This window comes from Achroia grisella, unplaced genomic scaffold (assembly GCF_030625045.1).
Source record: "Achroia grisella isolate CSIRO2021 unplaced genomic scaffold, CSIRO_AGI_Agris_v1 utg461, whole genome shotgun sequence".
Taxonomy (NCBI): Eukaryota; Metazoa; Arthropoda; class Insecta; order Lepidoptera; family Pyralidae; genus Achroia; species Achroia grisella.
Genome location: NW_026712871.1, coordinates 194,001 through 212,370, shown reverse-complemented (window position 1 = coordinate 212,370; position 18,370 = coordinate 194,001). Strand labels below are relative to the sequence as shown.

The window sequence follows — 18,370 nt, the reverse complement described above, 5'->3', positions numbered from 1 at the left end:
TGTCAACATGTTAATAAATAATGTACCAATATTATGTGACATATATTTAAGGAGTACATTTTTGGAGTTATATTAATTAATGCACTTCTTATAACAATTTCATTTCATTAGTTTTTTGACGATACTCAAGACCACAAGGCGTAGTGATTAATTGCTCTGTGAATAAGATTACATGTTACCCAAAATTTACGATAGATCTCACAAATAGTGCTGCTGGATTGAAGGTTTTCCCTCTAATCTTGGAGAGTTTTGAGACAATGATGTGAACAAATATATCATTGATAGTTAACAGAAGCACATTTTGTGATCTAAGAAACAAGAATACAACAGAATATTGTCTGTGTACTGAAAGGTAATTAGAATAATAATCTTTTGAAAAAAGTAGTAAAAGTAGAACTCGTGATCTATAATATATAAATATGAATTAATATATAATGATAAAAAAAAAAATATTAGTATTTTTTGTCGGAAATGGTAACTATTTCACAGACTAAAGTCTGATGAAGAAGATTTTGAGAAAAACTGGGAATCAGCAAGACGTTTATCTTGCAACACTGTCAAGACCACAGACTATCATTATTTACTTTCTCTGTCTTAACTAAATAACCTAAAATACTAAATATGAGTTTTATGAATTTGTAAATAAATAACTTTATTATAATAAAAAATGAGTATTTTAATAAAATATTACAAGCCTGGAGGCTTTAACATTGCCTTGAATACAATATGGCGATGCAACTCGACCGGCACAGATGTTGCAGTAAATAAAATTGAAGAGGATGAAGAATTCCGTGTCTTAGATATTTTAAAGAAAAGGCAGAGGCTACAGAGAAGAGTAAATAAAAGAGCTGATATACAGCCAGATAGGGCTGACAGAATGGCCACAGATCAAGTAAGTATATTTTCAGAAATCTGCATACAGCTACCCAGCTGAATGTTCTTTTTTACATAAGGTTTTGTGTCCAAAATATATTACTAAATAGTAACCCAGGACAATTCACATAGCGCTATCTTATCCCTAACTGTGTACAACTTACCGTTTGTGCAAAACAGTTAATTAAAATACTTAATTTAAAAATATTATTTTGCTTTTATGTTGAATTATTTTTCTCAGGTATTACTCTATATGCATGTCACTCAACTAGAATTCAATTGTATCAGTTACTTAGACAAAAATACTATTAACAATAAGGTTGTCTGCATGGGTGCCTCAACCTACATCTATTTCAGTTGTCTAGTACCCATAACACAAGCTCTGCTTAACTTGGGACGAGATGATTATGTGTGAATTGTCCAGACTATTATTATTATACTCTAATTTCAATGCCATATCTACCTGCCTACCTACAACTAAAGCAGCTTACTTAACACATTAATACCAGCTAACAGCCATGATAATATCAGAATAAATTTCACATGGGCCATGGTCCCCTCCGACCGATCCCCTGTCCTATACAAACGGGGATCGATATTACGACGGCCTGTGCTGAGACTAAACCCTCAGACTAAAATCGTATCAGTCAGGTGGGACAAGGCCTTCAGCCGCTCCATAAGTCCATCCGCGGGTTTGGAGTGCCATCTGCACTCGCACCCTATCGTTTGGGGAAGCTGTAAAGTGTCAGACATATATAACTGACATAGTGATTAACATGTTAAATACTTTAGCAGATGACTTTTTACAGTATAATAACATATTAGTGTTGCCGATGGCAACCTTTCAATAGTTTTTATGTTTTTTATATAATAATAATAATAATAATTTATTTCATTAACATAGATGTTTTACAATTTTTTTTTTTCATTATATTTATATATATTTGAATTTTATATTTTGACATTCTGTTTTTATATACCGTTTGTTTTCTTATGCCAAAATGTCTTTTATATTTTTGCTAGAGCGCTGATTACACCTATTTTACCTCACCTAGGAACGTGTCTCATTTTTAACCAGCCTTAATACAGTCCTTCCGTAACAATTAGTATACTTATTTTATTTGGTCATTTAATTAGTATGTCCATCCATACTATGTTAGTAAATTACAATGTATTTAAACAAATACAAAATATCCTTATTACCCCTATTAGTGCAACTAAATAATAATGTTTCATTACAATTCCAGAATTGGGGTAATGTCTGGCCAGGACCAAAAACTTTTCACCCATCATCTGTTCCTTTACCATTACGCCAAGGGTATGTACCTAAAGGCCAAGCACCACCTGGCAAGAAAGCCAATGCTGAACTCATGAAGGTTCCCAACTTCCTGCATCTCACACCCCCTGTTGTTAAAGCCCAATGCGAATCTATTAAGCAATACTGCACAGAATGGCCAAAACTCCTAAACTCTGAAGAGGCAATAGAACGCCACTATCCTGTAGAAGTTATAACATCTGATTACTGTCATGCTAGTCCATCGATTCGTAATCCGTTAGCTCGTATAGTGACTTTGAGGGTTAAGCTATCAACTTTAAACCTCGACAAGCATTCTCGTGACAAATTCATAAGGTTAGTTGGTAATCGTTATGACGAAGCTACAGATTTGGTAACGATTACAGCAGACCGCTGTCCAGTCAGGAAGCAAAACCAGGATTACGTAAATTATTTGCTGACAGCATGCTATCATGAGTCTTGGAACCTTGAGGAGTGGGAACGAGAGAAGATGGAAGAAGACATGGAATATTATAACTGGGATAAGAATCCCTCGAAAAGGAATCTAGTGAAATGGTACTTAAAGACGCAGAACCAGAGTACAGATTTGGCAGAGGATGAGTTAACAAATTTTGACGTAACACAAATACCAAATGGGGAGGAATATAAAGTAGCAGTATCCAGTTACATGAATGATGGTGAAAGTGCGGAAACCGTGGAGAAGTACGGCGAAGCTGTTAGGAAGTTATTAGGGTTGCCACAAAAAAAAATTGTAGAATAGAAATTTGTAATTAATATAGATTTAGTATATAATTAATGTTTTTAATTTTCCTGCTGCACCCTCGTCAATTATTATATTCAGTACAGACTATAAGTATCCTAAAAACTCATAAACTTTTAGGATAGGAGGCTAAATGCCGAAAATAGCAGTCCATTACATTACATACGTCTATACCCGACGGTTACCACGTGTCATTACAATTACGAAAAAAAAAAGTAAAAGACCCTTGTAGTCACTTAATTTTTTTTTTCAACGGTATGTAACCGTCTGGTATAGATTTAAAGACAACAGCCAGATTGTCGTTAAATACTAGATTTATTAATCTTTATTTTTTATTTAAATTAAGTCAACAAGACTTGCTGTTAATAACTATCTTTTAGAAAAAGGGTTTTTTATATGGTAGTTGGTATAAAATTTATAATAAGATACCAAAGAATATACTAGAAGTAGCTTTAAATAAATTCAAAACATTTGTTAAATCATATTTATTGAGCAAATCCTCTAACACACTAAACAATTACTTGAATAACAAAACGTGCATGGCCATAGTGGTTCATGCTCATAAGTACAGAATGTAAATAAATAGGCTATAGGAAAAAAAATCAAAATGCGTTGCGTAATTTAAAAGTAACTGTAGAAACAAACAGACGAAAATTGCAACTTTATAACAAACATTGTAAAAAATAAAGCTTATCAAATTTTCCGAGAACCAATAAAGCAATGTTTATATTCACTTGAATAAAACTAATACAGTTTGTGTAATAAAATCATAAATAAAATTAATTTTACTTATTTTAGTGTAGCTATGTGGCGAAAGTGGTACCTTTTTATTGTGTTTTTATATTATATATCTTCAGTTTGCAGTATGTTAGATCAATTAGAAGGGGGTGAAATTAATGAAGGTAATGTTATAATAATAATCCTGGACGATACACACAGCGCCATCTAGTTCCAATCTAGACATCGATCTTCTTTATGGATAATATGAACTAATGTATCACCAGTAGAGGATGATAAACTGAGCATAAAGTCTGATCCGTTATCCCATCTTACCGTAGTAAACAAGTGGTAGAAATATTTATATACCTACTATTGAGCAGTACAGCAGACCCAATATATATATATAATAATAGGTATTTAATTATAATTAGGTTCGTAGATAGGGCATCAATAAAAGAGGAAAGTAAAATTTGTTATATTCACAATTATATTTCACGATGAAGTCTAAATTTACAGTCCTTTATTTTCTATTGTTCTAACGATGACAAGGAATGTAGAATTTAAAAAAATATATTTTCCTTATATAAACTAAAGAGTTATTAACATCTACATTTATTTGTAAATACCTACGTTTATATAGTTTTTTGTAAATAATACTCATAAATATGTTTACCGTGCGAGGAATCAAACCAGCGACCATTGGAAGTAAGGCCATGTGCTAATACGCTAAAGGCCGGGGCCGTCTATAGTACCACTCACTATACTAGACTAGTATTTACTCCCTGACATAGCAGCTTTTTATAACTGAATTATTATTTTAAAATTATTCTAGTATTTTTTTGATTTATTCATATACCACCACTGGATACCACCACCACCAGTGAATAATGGCAAGATGAACATGAGGTCGGGTCAGTTAGCCCGTCGTGACAAATTCACTAGCAATTAGTCACATGGTTTCCAGGGCGACCGCGTGGAAGTCGACCTAACATGGTTCATTTCATTGAATGGTTTAGAATTTCAAATCATGAAAATAACAATGATTTTCATTCTAGAAATATCGACGAAAACATTTGTGTTCTGGCCTAATGGTACGATACCATTTTATATAAACCCGAAGCATTTTGGTAAGTTTATTATATTTCTTACTAACACTTACCCGTAACTTTCAACCCCTTCCTAAATATTTTTTTGTGATAAAAGGTACTATGTCTACCGTCCATAACCGTGGCAATTTTTATCTGCCTTAGAATAGAATAGAATAGAAAATCATTTATTCAAATAAACTTACATTGAAGCACTTTTGAATAGTCATTACATTTTTTTTAATCTACCGCTCGTTCGGAAAGCTTTCTCATCACAAGAAGAACGAGCAAGAAACTTGCGTGTTGCTCTTTTAAATAATTTTATTATTACTTTACATTTTTAAGTTTAAGTGTGTGAATACAAACCACCAATTAGCACTAATTCAATTAAATACTCAAAAAGAAAAAATATAGAATACATAACCAACTGGTTAAACAATTAATAAGAGGAAATCAGTCATAGTGATTAGAGCAGACCAGTCCCTACAAGCAGCACCCGTTCACGAGTATGACGGATGAGCCAGCCATCACTGCGCTCGACCATATTTTTTTTAGGGAGCCCAATGACCCGGCCCACCACGCCGCCACAAGTCTGGACATTTTAGTGAGCATGACTACTCAAAACACTAGACCACGTCAAAGCTACTCACAATTGCCATCTGATAGTTATAGTATTCACATTTTACATAAGAATGCATGCGGCAATTAATACAAAAACCGCTACGCTTTCATATTTCTAAAATCAATCAATTAAATCAAGAAAGCAATGAGTAAATACTTACTCCACCTATGTACGTAAATATATCGCTGATTAAGTGCCAGGGCCACAACACAAAAAAAACTGACATTATTTATTTCCAAAAATTGTATCTAATCGTTATAATTTTTATATTATAAAAAACACACATGATTCTAGAGCTAACACATAGATATACCACTTATAGATTCGTAAAAAAAAGTAAACATATCACAGTGAAAATTTTGATGTGGCCGTTTGGCATTTAATCATCGATATGTGCTACTACATTGTCTACAATAACTGATTAAACTCGATGAAGTGTTGTCCATACGAAATAATATCTGTTATATTAAAAACGTTCACAAAATCGGTTTATAATTCTTAATTAATAATAAAATAACCCTGGACAATTCACACAACGTCATCAAGCAGAGCTTGTATTATGGCTACTAGAAAACTTATATAAATACCAAAATTTTCTTTTTTGTAAATACAAAAAATACCCAGACCGATACTAACAATCATACTCACGAATACGCCTGTACGGTGCGAGGAACGATCTCGCGACAATCGGAAGTAAAGCGGTGTGCTAAATCGCTAAACCAGCGAGGCCATCTCTAATTAATTATATGTTGCTAATTAATAATGTATGTATATGGATATACACAACAATATCAATGTTATACACTAGTCCGTTTTTTTAAACAAATCGTTTTTGAATACAAACTTAAATAAAACTGGCAGAACTGTGCGACTTCCAGTTCCAGTAATTATAAAACAGTCTATGTCAATTATTATTAATGTTAAAATTTATAATTTAATTTAATTATGTCCTCTATATAATGCTATAGTTTCCCAAACTTTCTTGGCAAATGCACAACATGGCACTATTGTGCATTTGCCAAGAAAGTTTGGGATCCAAAAAATATGGCCAAACTTCGATTTTTTTTTAATTTTTTTTTTAATTCTATCAGGCTCTTACCAGCTAAAAACACTAAGTTATTCATTCTCTTAACTTTTTTTTTAATGGCTAATGGCAACACAAACCGCCGGAGCCAAAAGAAGAGAAAAAAAACCTTTTTTTTAAAGTTACGGGAGTTCGCAAGCAATCTTCCGAAACCCTGAAGACCTGATGAACCTCGACCATTTGGTGATCACTAATACAAATTGACACACTTGCAGATTACGAGCAATCCTTGGCGATTATGACTACGCTATCAGCCTTTGCATTCAAAACGTGCCTGAAATTCATGCCTGCACTAGTGGCCCCTGAAGGAGCTCAACATGTACTGGTCTTTGAAAACCCAACTGGAATTAGGAAGTGCGTCTTGGAATCTGATGGACATTCAATGGATGAGCCTCATGTAAGTGAGGTTTCCCGCGGCTTCACTTGCATAACAATAAATATGATTTATAACTTTGTTACTGGCTGCTAGATGGCGCTGAAGTAGCAAAATGCTGATGTTTAATTTTTTTGTTTTTTTTTATAAATAATATTTGTTTTTTTTATAAATAGTCTCCTATATTCATTCTAACACCTCAAAAAACATGTGTAAAAAATGTCATGATGATCGGTTCAGTAGTTTTTACGTGAAAGCGTAACAAACACCCCTACTTTCACATTTAGAATATTCGTAAGGATAATAACAATATGTAAAATATATATTAGTTGTCTAGACCGGTGTTTCCCAATTAGTGGTACCTACTCGTACCCACAGGGGTACGAGTAGCTAACAGTAAAACAAACATACACACTAACAAACTTTCGCATTTATAATATTAGTGTGTTTGCTACAATAAGGGGTATGCAAGGTTTGAGGTCTTTTTTGAAGTGGTACGCAGCAAATACTATTTACAAATAAATGTATATAAATATTTCTATCACTTGTTTACTACGATAAGATGGGATAACGGATCAGACTTTATGCTCAGTTTATCATCCTCTACTGGTGATGTATTATTCCATATTATCCATAAAAAAGATCGATGTCTAGCTTGGAACTAGATGGCGCTGTGTGTATCATCCAGGATTATTATTATTACATTACCTTCATTAATTTCACACACACTCACAAACTTTCACATTTATAATATTAGTGTGTTTGCTATAATAAGGCCTTTTGTAAAAATAATTGGGAATCACTGGTCTAGATAACCTATATATTTCTTAAATAGTACACACATAACACAATCTTCGCTTAGCTTGGGACTAGGTGGCGCTGTGCGAATTGTTCTGAGTTACTATCATTATGGAATACAGGTCAGTCATTTAGTCTATAATCTATTTTATAAGTATCATATTTCAAATACCAAATTCTATTCTAAATTGTCACTTCTTTATATTGTTCCGCTCGGTTTCCCTTCCTGGTCCTAGTTAGTAGTGTTTCTTTGTATATTACATACTAGCTACTCGGCCCGGCTTCAGACGGGTGTACATGAATTCTATATATATAAACCTTCCTCTTGAATCACTCTATTTATTAAACCGCTTCAAAATCCGTTGCGTTGTTTTAAAGATTTTAGCATACATAGGGATAGACAGCGACAGCGACTTCGTTTTATACTATGTACTAATTGACAATATATTTATACATATTACGACAAGTCCCTGGTTTCCTTTATCGCCGACAATTATGTTATTTATTATTACAGAAAATAATCCTTGGCTACGAGTGCCTGCGTTCGCCTCAGATCGACATGATCCTCATGAGGGCGCTGGGCTTCCCGTTCGAGCACAACCGAGCCAGTAGGGACCTGTATGTTGACGTACTGCTGGAAAACATAGAGCCAGGTAGGTTTTTTCATTGGCAAGAAGGGATTGTTAGTAAAAGGGCTTTCACTAGAGATTACATCATGGGGATTTTCACGAGTATAGAATAGAAAATAATTTATTCAAATAAACTTAATTTAAGCACTTCTGAATAGTCATATTCTGTCTCATCACAAGAAGAATGTGACACTCAGGGTACTCATTGTCGTTCCAGAGGACTACCTAGGTTTAACTTACCCTGTAATTTCATTGCCATACCTCAACTTTTTTCAAAAACAAGTTGTTTGGCGTCTGAAATAGGTAAGACTTAGAATATAAGATAATATTACGGAAGGGGATCGCAATGTTACATGTTAGGTTGACCCCCACGCGGTTCCCCTTAGGAAACCATCGTTATAAATTCTTGGTGAATTTGTCACGATTCGCTCACCTGACCTCATGCTCATCTTATCATCCTTCACTAGTGCCCCGCTATCTCATACCTTTTTTTTTAAGGATTTATAATGGCATAGGCCACTACGCCATTCCGTTATGTCTTTTAAAAAAGTAATCCTTTAAAATAACGTAAGGTAAGGTAGGTAAGTAGACCACTTTCTACAAACTGTACCTCGATCGATATAGATTAGGAAGAACACTGCCACCCAGAATCAGGAATGAAGTTAATCATTTTATCTAAATACCTACACAATATCAATTCGAATTGCAAGTAAATATTCGATTTATTATTGTTAAAAACAAAATATGAGTAATAAATAATATAGCGGTAAAGTAAATATTTATAATTTACTGATAAATGCATACCTATTTTGAGTTATCATTGTTTTGTTAGTTTGACCTCTGTTTAATAATGATGCATTATGCAGTATGTTGTGGCTCTATACGGCGACGTTTTATTTGTATTATTATAAACAGAGCCTAATCTAGGATATTATCTATACAAATACGTAAATAAAATAAAATTGATGTGTCTGTTTCACTAACATTATGTAATATTATCTTATGTCTGCTAACATCAACGTATAATATAATAATCATATGTACCATACATAAAAAAATTTATACAAAAATAGTTTAACTGTCTGTTTGTTTGCTCTTGCAATTCTCTGAAATGGTCGGACAGATATTGACGGGACTCGTATGTACTTAATGTTAAAAAGAGTAATTTAGGCTACTTTTAGTTTTTAAAGATTTATTTTAATAAAAAAAAAATCTCGCGGGTATTTAGTTATATAGTTCTTTCATAATTGATTCAGAAACCAATAAATTATACAAAACGACGAAAAACACATCACATAACACATCATATAATAATCCAAAAGATTATTTACTATTTGATAATTTAACATAAGTTTATAAATAAAAAAAAAAGTTTATAAATGATCATGGTGGTTGAAACACTACCGAAATATCGGGAACTCAGCAAATAAATATAAAACATGGTAAGATCCCGTGATTTTTACTAATTATACGTATAAGTTTATAAATGATTCTCTAAATTAGAGTTATTTAGGAACTTTTATCATAATATGAAATTTATAATTGTAGTAAATAATATTAAATTTCGTCAAGACGCTCAGGAGTTATTGACATAAAAAATTTTGGCTTAATAAAATTCTTGTTAATATTTTATTATTAATTATATATAATAAATAAGAAAAATTGTTCGAAGTTTAGTTGTTAGTTAATGCAGATTTCAATGATATTTCGCGTTCAAATACATTATTATATGAGCTGCTACTAGTCAAATTTACGGTAGTAATAAATCTTTAGTAATCATTAAGATTATGAGTAAATATAAAATGATGAATAATTAGTAATATGAAATTAAAACAATAGTACTCGGTGCAAATGACACAAAGACAGAATGGGTACGGCACTTGGTTCATTAGGTGCTTCTCCAGCTGATCCAGCTATATCCATATGCGTATACTTGATATTCTTATTCTCCAGTCCTCCAACCTTAATCAGAAATCCAGCAGCTAGCTGATGATGTCGCGATTTAGTTTCCATATCAACTTGAACCAAATCATCACCTTTAGATTTCCCAACGTTGACTGCTAGATCGTCCTGTCTGATCACAGACACTTCTATCCCTTCACCAACTCTTGATCCTGAAAACTGCAGCCTACCTGCGTGATTCGCAGCTCTTGCACTATGGTTGTCCATTACAGCCGTGTATTTACCGTAACAAGCTCTGGCGTGACCGGTTAATGTTGCAATCGTGTAAATGTGAGGATTAAGTTCCTTATCAGCGACCTCTGATAATTTAAATACAGAATCTGCCATTGCGAATCGACCTTCTGCATCTGTATTAGTCACTCTAACAGTCTTGTTACTTCTTGACACTAACAATTCGTCAGCTACATAGGAATCTTCGCCTACTGAATTTCTGCAAAGACATAATACTCCAATGACCTTCAAATGAGGTGGTTTTAATATCGAGCAAGCCTTCAAAAACCCAGCTACAGCTGCAGCACCACATTTATCCCTCGACATTCCAGGCATCTTGCCGGAAATTTTAATATCAGCACCACCAGTATCGTAGGTAACTCCTTTACCAACAAGCATGACAGTTTCAGTTATTCTGGTCGGGTCAGATGGTTTGTATTCGATTTCTACAATCCTAGCTTTGTGTCTGTCTATACGATTCGCCGCTCTAGACACCGCAGCCAAAAGCGGATATTCCTTAGCAATAATATTTTCATCTCGAATTACAGTTACTTTAATATTTGTGTCTCCAGCGAAAGAATTTGTAACGAACTGCGCTACGTTTTCCGGCGTCATCCTCTCAGGATCAGCGCCGCCGATGTCTCTAGCGAAGACCCTAGCTCTTTCCAAAGCGATTGCGTTTCTAACAATCCTATCGAAACCATCATTGTTTTTATCTTCTGCGTAAAAGCCAATTTTTATGTAATTCCTACCTCCTTCTCGTTCTCTTATTTGCAACGGAGTGTACAAAGCTTCTAATGCTCCAAGAATGCACACCAATTGAGCATCAGGGTACTCCACTAAATTCTGGACAACTAACAATGGGTTTCTGGCGCCTGCATCTAAAGCTCTTAACATGCCTTTTCTTGCGGCCTGCTTGACAACGGTGACATCATGGTAAGCGCTGATCTGACCAGTTGGTGATATGATCAGTCGACCACCGGATACATACTCGCAATTCCACACAGTTGTCGTGCTATGGATATGTCTGTCCACTTTAAAACACTTCTCGACAAATCCCCCAATATGTCTGGGCAACTGCACCTTCAATTCTTCAGGGTATAATATCAAAATCATAGCATCGTAGTCAGGAGATTGCAGATTTGTTTCCACAAACGCGTTTAAACCTAATTTAAATTCTATATCATTAGTAGACATGTTGCTTGTCTCAACTTTGATAACATACTAGAAATAGTAATTGCGGCTTATCATTTTGTATTTAATTAGCCCACGTTTGCTCTTGTTATCAACTTTATTATCAAGCATAATTTATATGTAGATAGATACCTTGTCTTTTGTTATTCTGTCCATAAGATTTATATATTTCATTTGTTATCAATGTTTATGAGTTCTATGCGTTATTATACATTGTTTTCAACTGTTGTTAAGGAAATATACTGTGTACCAGGCTACATTATGACATTGCCAGTGCAGTATACTATAAAAGTGCCTATATAATATAATTTTATTTATGAAAATAAGTGGCCTTGTAAATATATTGAACAATAAAAAGCAGAAATAATAAAAATATTTTATCTTCGAGTATGTCTGCATTCCCTAAGATTAGGAGTAGAGAATGCTAGCATTAAGCCCGCCAATTGTAAATCAATATTTTAAATTATTAGTATTTATATTACATATTAGTAATTAATATATTACATTAATATATTCGTAAAAATTTTGTTAAATTCATGAGCAGTAACAAAAATTAATAAAAATAAAAAATCGTATTTCTCAAACAAGACCTAGGATAATAAAACTGATGGTACCAATAAAAGTTAATAACTTTCCTATCATCGACGTTTTGTTCGTCCACACCTTGCGAGACACCCTGTATATATGTATAACTTCATTTATAACCAATATTTGACCTGTTTATAATATATCTTTTAGCCGCAGTACAATTGTTCATGAAAGATATGAAACTGCCGCTGGAGTGGCGACATCTACCCTATGATGTGAACAGTGTAATGCATTTTGGGGAGCGTGAATACAGCAAGAATGGACATCGTACTATCATGTTTAAGGTAAAACTGTTTTTATTAATTATTTACTATTTTATGTATAAAATTCTCGTGTCACAGTTTTCGTTCCCATACTCCTACGAAACGGCTTGACCGATTCTCATGAAATTTTGTGAGCGTATTGAGTAGGTCTGAGAATCGGCCAACATCTATTTTTCATCCCCCTAAATGTTAGGGGTAGTCCACCCCTAAATTTTTTTTATTTTAAGGCAAAACAACGTTTGCCGGGACAGCTAGTTTTACTATAAATAACAACCCAGATGGGGTTGGCAGAGGCATTATCAAAAATATAATTTGTGGTGAATGTAATGCTAAACATCCCTGGAAAGATGGAAATTAACGTAGCAGGGGGCATGGTTCGGATTAATTTGGTTCGTTATCAGTATTGTCTATCAATAGAGTCAGTCAGAATGCATGTCGGAATTAATTGATTATATTTCAGGACCACAATGTAAAACAAGATAGAGTCAGTTTAACAAGTCTAGATATTCGGAAGATTGATATAGTCTATGGTCCTGAATGTCGGCGAAGAGATCGACAAGAAAAGATAGAACTATGCCAGAACTACCCTGGAGTAGCTCGTAAGAAGAGAGCTGTAGAAGAGAATAGAAGTTTACGTGTGAATCCAAATATCACTCCACCATCAGATACTGTAAATGGTTCCAAAAAAGACACAGAAAAGAGTGCAGATGAATCAAATATTACTATAGTAGATGAAACATTAAAAGATCTCGGAATAGAAGAAGAATTGCAAAATATCGTCGATCAAATCTATAAGATGTCGTCTCTGGCCTTGGATAACGCTAAACATAAATATTGCAATAATTCTAAATCTATTACAAACAGTTCTAAATTACGAATGGGTACTGACTCTGAAAATGCAAATCCAGACATTTTAGGCATTGTTGAAATTGTGGCCAATTACGCTAAAAATATGGTCAAACATGCTGTTTCTAATTTAACGTTATTTTGTCAAGAATATGATTCGATTGAATCTTATTTACGTGCAAGATGTAACTGGCATGAGCCAAATAGATGCCCCAAAACTTACAAATCTACTAAATCTGGACCTGTCAGACATTCTACGCAACACAGACCAATATATTTTCAATCCACAAAACATGATAGTAGAGGACTTCAGAAACCGTACCACAACTTCCGTTCTGGAAACGAAAATAATGAAACAAATACAGACAATGTAAGAAGGAAAAGAAATATAAAAGAAAATGACAAAAGAATAGCGCAATTGGAAGATAGGAGGCACTCCCGACGGTTGATGTAAGTGTAAACAAACTCTGTATCACTTTGAGTTAAATAAAGATCCTGTATATTGAACACCGTTTATCTATTCCACAATTTCACCCATAGTATGAAAAACTAAATAAAAAATATTAACAATAAAAAATAATCTAACATACACGAAATTATACAAAAATTATATAATTCGGTTTATAATTACAATATATTGCGTATTCGAGTAAAAATTTCAAATTCTAAAAAATATATAAACTATGCATTGAGATCGTTGTATGTATCTTAAAGATTGTTTATTGTAGAGCAGTAGAGAGACAATACTTACGGTTTAATTTGGCAGAGCTTTCCTATAAAGTTTACATATTTGTTAACATACATCACTTAAACAGGGTCAAAAGCAAACGGACTACTAAAAAAGAACGAGATTCATCTGCATTGTCATTAGAAGAAGAAGAACATACAATGAATCAGTATCGTAAAGGTAAAAAGAATAGACATCAAAAGGACAAAAGTAACACAGAAGATTATCAATATGATAAATCAAAGAATTTAAAAGATAATGATCCAACGGACTCGAATATCCATAGATATATTATACAAGAGCGTAAAAGAAAAGAGAGCGAAACAAAACACAAATATATTGAACATAATCGTAAACCGAAGAAAATAAGACATGAGAATAGCAGAGAAGACAATAGACACAAAGAAAGAAAGCGAAAGAGACAGAAGCGTATAGAAGAATATAGAGAGAATAATGATCAAAAGTATGTATTTATTTTACAATCAAATTAAACCCATATTGTGAATAAAATCATAATAAAAGATTTATTAAAATAATTTTAGCAAATAATTTAAATTTTGAAAGATGGCATATATATCTTGTGATCAACTACTTTAGATCCAGATGAAATTGCTAAATTAATAATTTCTTAATGTTTTCTCAAGCCCACAACTAAAACTAATAGATGTACACGCAGTCGAGTCACCTGAAGTTAAAACAGAAAGGAATAGAGCACAATTTATACCTAAAACTGTACGTATTTCGAAAAAGAACCGTGAATTTTATGACGACAGGAAGTGGCCGGATGGTATCGTCAGATATATTATTAAGGACGATCCTGCATGTGAGTACTACATATATATTTAAGGCATCATGAAAGTTCATGCAATAAACAGTAATTAGAGACAAAAATTACATAATGTCGAAGAAAGAACAAAATATTAAATTATAATATGTATATATATATATAAAAACATCAAATGTTCTTTCTAAAAAAAGTTTAAAAGTACAGAATACTAAGTAGTAGGCAAGACAAAGTTACTTACACAAATTAATTAGTACAAAGCATAAATCGTTGTAAGGTACACTAAAATTTCAAAAATAAAAGTAAGTGTACATTTTAGATGACATAGCAGACATGCGTCGCCGTCTTGAAGAAGTCAATAGCATTTTAAAAAAGAAAACGTGTGTGAAACTTGACGAGATCACAGAGGAAGAAGCAGAGAGGTACACCGATTATCTACACCTGGACACGAGTCCAGATTACGTTACAGGACGTGTGGGGGACAGGCAAGTGAGTCTGCACAAGTATTTTTCATTACGGTCATTCTTCCTTATCCCATTTATTTGTGGTCGGCGTAATATGTTTTCGTCCATTCATCCCTGTTTGCAGACATCTCGTACTCTCTTACTCCCTTTCTTAACCTTACCGTCAATAATTGGATTATTTCTAACAATTTTTCTAAAGATAAAACACTTTAGCACGTCTTACATCGGATGGTTGCAGATTCGTCTCCTCGCATGGTATAACATTTGTATTCATGAGTATGATTGTTTATATTTTTTATTAATTATAATGGAATGATGGCCAATGGAGGATGATAAGATGAGCATGTGGTCAGGTCAGTTGACATATCGTGACAGAATTAATCAGGAATTTATCACTGTGGTTTCCAGGGAAACAGAAGCAGTGGGACTCCCAGAAGCAATGGTAGTATTAATACACATTACTAACAATCTGTTTCCTCCTGATTGATTATATTTACAAAAATTGTCTTCTAGCCATAAGACAGCTCTGGTTAGCTTGGGACTGGATGGCTCTGTGTGATTATTATCAATCTAATTCTTATTACCACTTGTTCAGGTGTTTGGATGCCTGGAACTGTTCCGCGGTGGTCAGCACCGACAGCACGCCGCCATGATGGTGATGGCGATGCTTGGCTTCTACTTCGAGGTGGCCAGGCACGATCGGGACAAGTACATCAGAGTGCATATGAGGCATGTACGACCTGGTTAGTTGTTTGACGATCTATATATTTAAGTGGATGATAATGGAATGATGCACACGCCTGCGCTCGGTTTACACTGGCAAGACACCAGTAGAGGATGATAAGATGAACACAAGGTCAGGTCAATTAGCCCTCATGACATGTTCATCCGGAATTTATCATGATAGTTTCCAGGAGGAACCGCGTTGAGGTCAACCTGCCATAATATATTACTAGTAATGACATCATTAGTCCACATTAGTAACGTAAGTGTCTGCGTATCTGTTTATTACCTTATCACGATTAAGGGGAGTATACTGTTTATCTTCCTAATTATCGTCTCTCAGACTCACACCACTGTTTTCACACTCGCCATTCAGCATAATACTCGCATGACGCCAGCAGTTTGCGATAGAGACGACATAATACCTCCTTCTCTTTCCCACATAAACTACAAGCTGTCCCATAAATTGCGTCACACCAATTTCAGTAACTTTTACCCCCTACTTTAAAATTCAACGCAACAAGAATGACCTGTTGGTAGGAGGTAACTCTCGTGTACGTAATTTGTTATAGAACAGTTTTTAGGTATTTAGAACTAATTGTTATACGTGACTTTTTCTGCTTTTATTGGAACTGATGTGCTATATATGTTGTACCATGGACAGTACATCACGATGTCCTTGTGGCGGAATGGCAAACAAGTTGACGGTAAGTGGTAACCGTCGCCTATGTACACGAACAACATGTGACATCCGTGATACTTCCATATGTTGCCATTCTAGAGGATTAAGATATTACTATTGCCTCTTATCCTGAAATTTATCGGTTTCGTTTAAAAAAAATTCTTGATCTATTTATAAGCACTGAATAAATATTTCTTCGTTTTTTCGTAATGTATTTTTTTAAGATAAAATGCACCATTTCGAAAAGATAAGAGAGGACGCCACTTTTCCTTTACCCTACGATTATGCCAGTGCGACGCATCCGGCTTGGCAGTTTTGGCGCAAAATTGGCAAAACTGGCATATCCACGGTCGCCACTTACAAAGAGCAGGTGAGTAGTTTTAAACTAACCTAAAAATAAGTAGAGGTGCTCAGTTCGATTCTGTTTCTTTATCTGTGTAAAACCTGTCTCACCTATTTCATCCAACAAGCATCTTTCTTTGTAAGTATATTTCGGTTTAAAGGTAGATAGAAATAAAGCAGTAAATTCATCAGCTTCCAGCTTAGTATTAAGTGAATCGTCACCTTATTTGTGAGTAGATATATTATAGATATGTGAAAGACGAATAAACTATTATCAATATCACAACCCTTATAAATTATCTATGTATAAAGGATCGGTAGCCTAGTGGTTTAGCACACCGCTTTACTTCCGATGGTCGCGGGTTCGATTCCTCGCACGATGCAAATATTTGTATTCATAAGTATGATTGTTTCCATCGGTCTGGGTGTTTTCTATGTATATTATGTAACATTCAGTGCATTGCCTTTATCCTATAATTTGGGGCCGGCACTTATGTATGCATTTACAAAAAATAGTATCTAAGTATTTATATCAGTTGTCTAGTACCTATAATACAAGCTCTGCTTACCATGGAACTAGATGGCGCTGTATTAATTGTCCAGAGTTATTTAAAATCTATTTATTTATTTCTTAAGTATATCTTATTATCGACAATATCTCTATCCACCTCATTTAGTATTATAACTATATTTTTTTAGGATTCAGACGGTTCGGTCATGAAGTCGCTCGGGCAGAACGAAAATCTATTATCAGAATTGGACTTGATAAAAATAAATACAGTGTATGGAATACAGTGCTTTCGGAAGCCAAGTGGAGAGGCTGAAAGGAGTAAGAAACGGGTAGAAGAGAAAGATGAGGAGTCAAGAGAAGAAGTGAGAATTGAAGATAATTCAGAATAGGATATCAGATAAAAGAAGAGTGACAATATTGAAATGGAGTTTGATGTTATTGAATGCAATATTAATAATAAAATATTGCATTTTTATTTATAACGTACACCTAATAAGGCAAAATAATCGCCAGCCATACTAATATTGACATTTTGTTGGGGGTGCAGCGCGGTGGTTATCCTCATCACTGTACCCTTATATATGTTGTGATGAGGTGGTGCTACATAATATATTATTTATTGTAGTATGTAGGTAGTGAGTATACCAGTAAAATAATTGCACTATTTATTAGACATTATTAAGTTTGTTGATAGTGTGCTACATGGTTTATTAATAACGCGTACAGTCGACGTGGAGTCGGGACGTAGACTGATTTTACACTGATGTTAGTGGTGACGTAAACTACATAATTGGAAGGGTCTCAAGTGTCCACAGAAATATTACACGGGGGGAATG

At 34.0% G+C, this 18,370-nt stretch overlaps 3 protein-coding genes across 3 annotated transcripts; 2 read left to right on the top strand and 1 right to left on the bottom strand.

Annotated features, from left to right (window-relative positions):
• The first annotated feature begins 572 nt into the window (after positions 1-572).
• Positions 573-2,959, top strand: LOC131845312 (small ribosomal subunit protein mS35). Its single transcript, XM_059194359.1, has 2 exons — positions 573-892; positions 2,121-2,959. The coding sequence occupies exons 1-2, from the start codon at positions 668-670 to the stop codon at positions 2,925-2,927; spliced, it is 1,032 nt and encodes a 343-aa protein (XP_059050342.1). The 5' UTR covers positions 573-667; the 3' UTR covers positions 2,928-2,959.
• A 1,543-nt stretch (positions 2,960-4,502) lies between these two features.
• On the top strand, positions 4,503-18,067 carry LOC131845245 (uncharacterized). The gene is made up of 11 exons (XM_059194284.1): positions 4,503-4,774; positions 6,654-6,835; positions 8,124-8,262; positions 12,343-12,476; positions 12,916-13,745; positions 14,030-14,491; positions 14,673-14,851; positions 15,132-15,301; positions 15,872-16,019; positions 16,906-17,051; positions 17,723-18,067. Exons 1-11 carry the CDS (start codon positions 4,675-4,677, stop codon positions 17,921-17,923), a joined length of 2,691 nt encoding a protein of 896 aa, XP_059050267.1. The 5' UTR covers positions 4,503-4,674; the 3' UTR covers positions 17,924-18,067.
• On the bottom strand, positions 9,885-11,664 carry LOC131845244 (putative aminopeptidase W07G4.4). The gene has a single exon (XM_059194283.1). The coding sequence runs from the start codon at positions 11,605-11,607 to the stop codon at positions 10,066-10,068; it is 1,542 nt and encodes a 513-aa protein (XP_059050266.1). The 5' UTR covers positions 11,608-11,664; the 3' UTR covers positions 9,885-10,065.
• Positions 18,068-18,370: the final 303 nt, after the last annotated feature.

What these genes read in the sequence shown, in the direction of transcription:
- LOC131845312 (XM_059194359.1), top strand. Translation starts at nt 668, where the DNA reads ATGAGTATTTTAATAAAATATTACAAGCCTGGAGGCTTTAACATTGCC. An exon ending in ACAGAATGGCCACAGATCAA is followed by an intron (nt 893 to 2,120) that starts GTAAGTATATTT and finishes TTACAATTCCAG; the next exon opens with AATTGGGGTAATGTCTGGCC.
- LOC131845245 (XM_059194284.1), top strand. Translation starts at nt 4,675, where the DNA reads ATGAAAATAACAATGATTTTCATTCTAGAAATATCGACGAAAACATTT. An exon ending in ATCGTACTATCATGTTTAAG is followed by an intron (nt 12,477 to 12,915) that starts GTAAAACTGTTT and finishes ATTATATTTCAG; the next exon opens with GACCACAATGTAAAACAAGA. An exon ending in AGAGAGAATAATGATCAAAA is followed by an intron (nt 14,492 to 14,672) that starts GTATGTATTTAT and finishes TGTTTTCTCAAG; the next exon opens with CCCACAACTAAAACTAATAG.
- LOC131845244 (XM_059194283.1), bottom strand. Translation starts at nt 11,607, where the DNA reads ATGTCTACTAATGATATAGAATTTAAATTAGGTTTAAACGCGTTTGTG.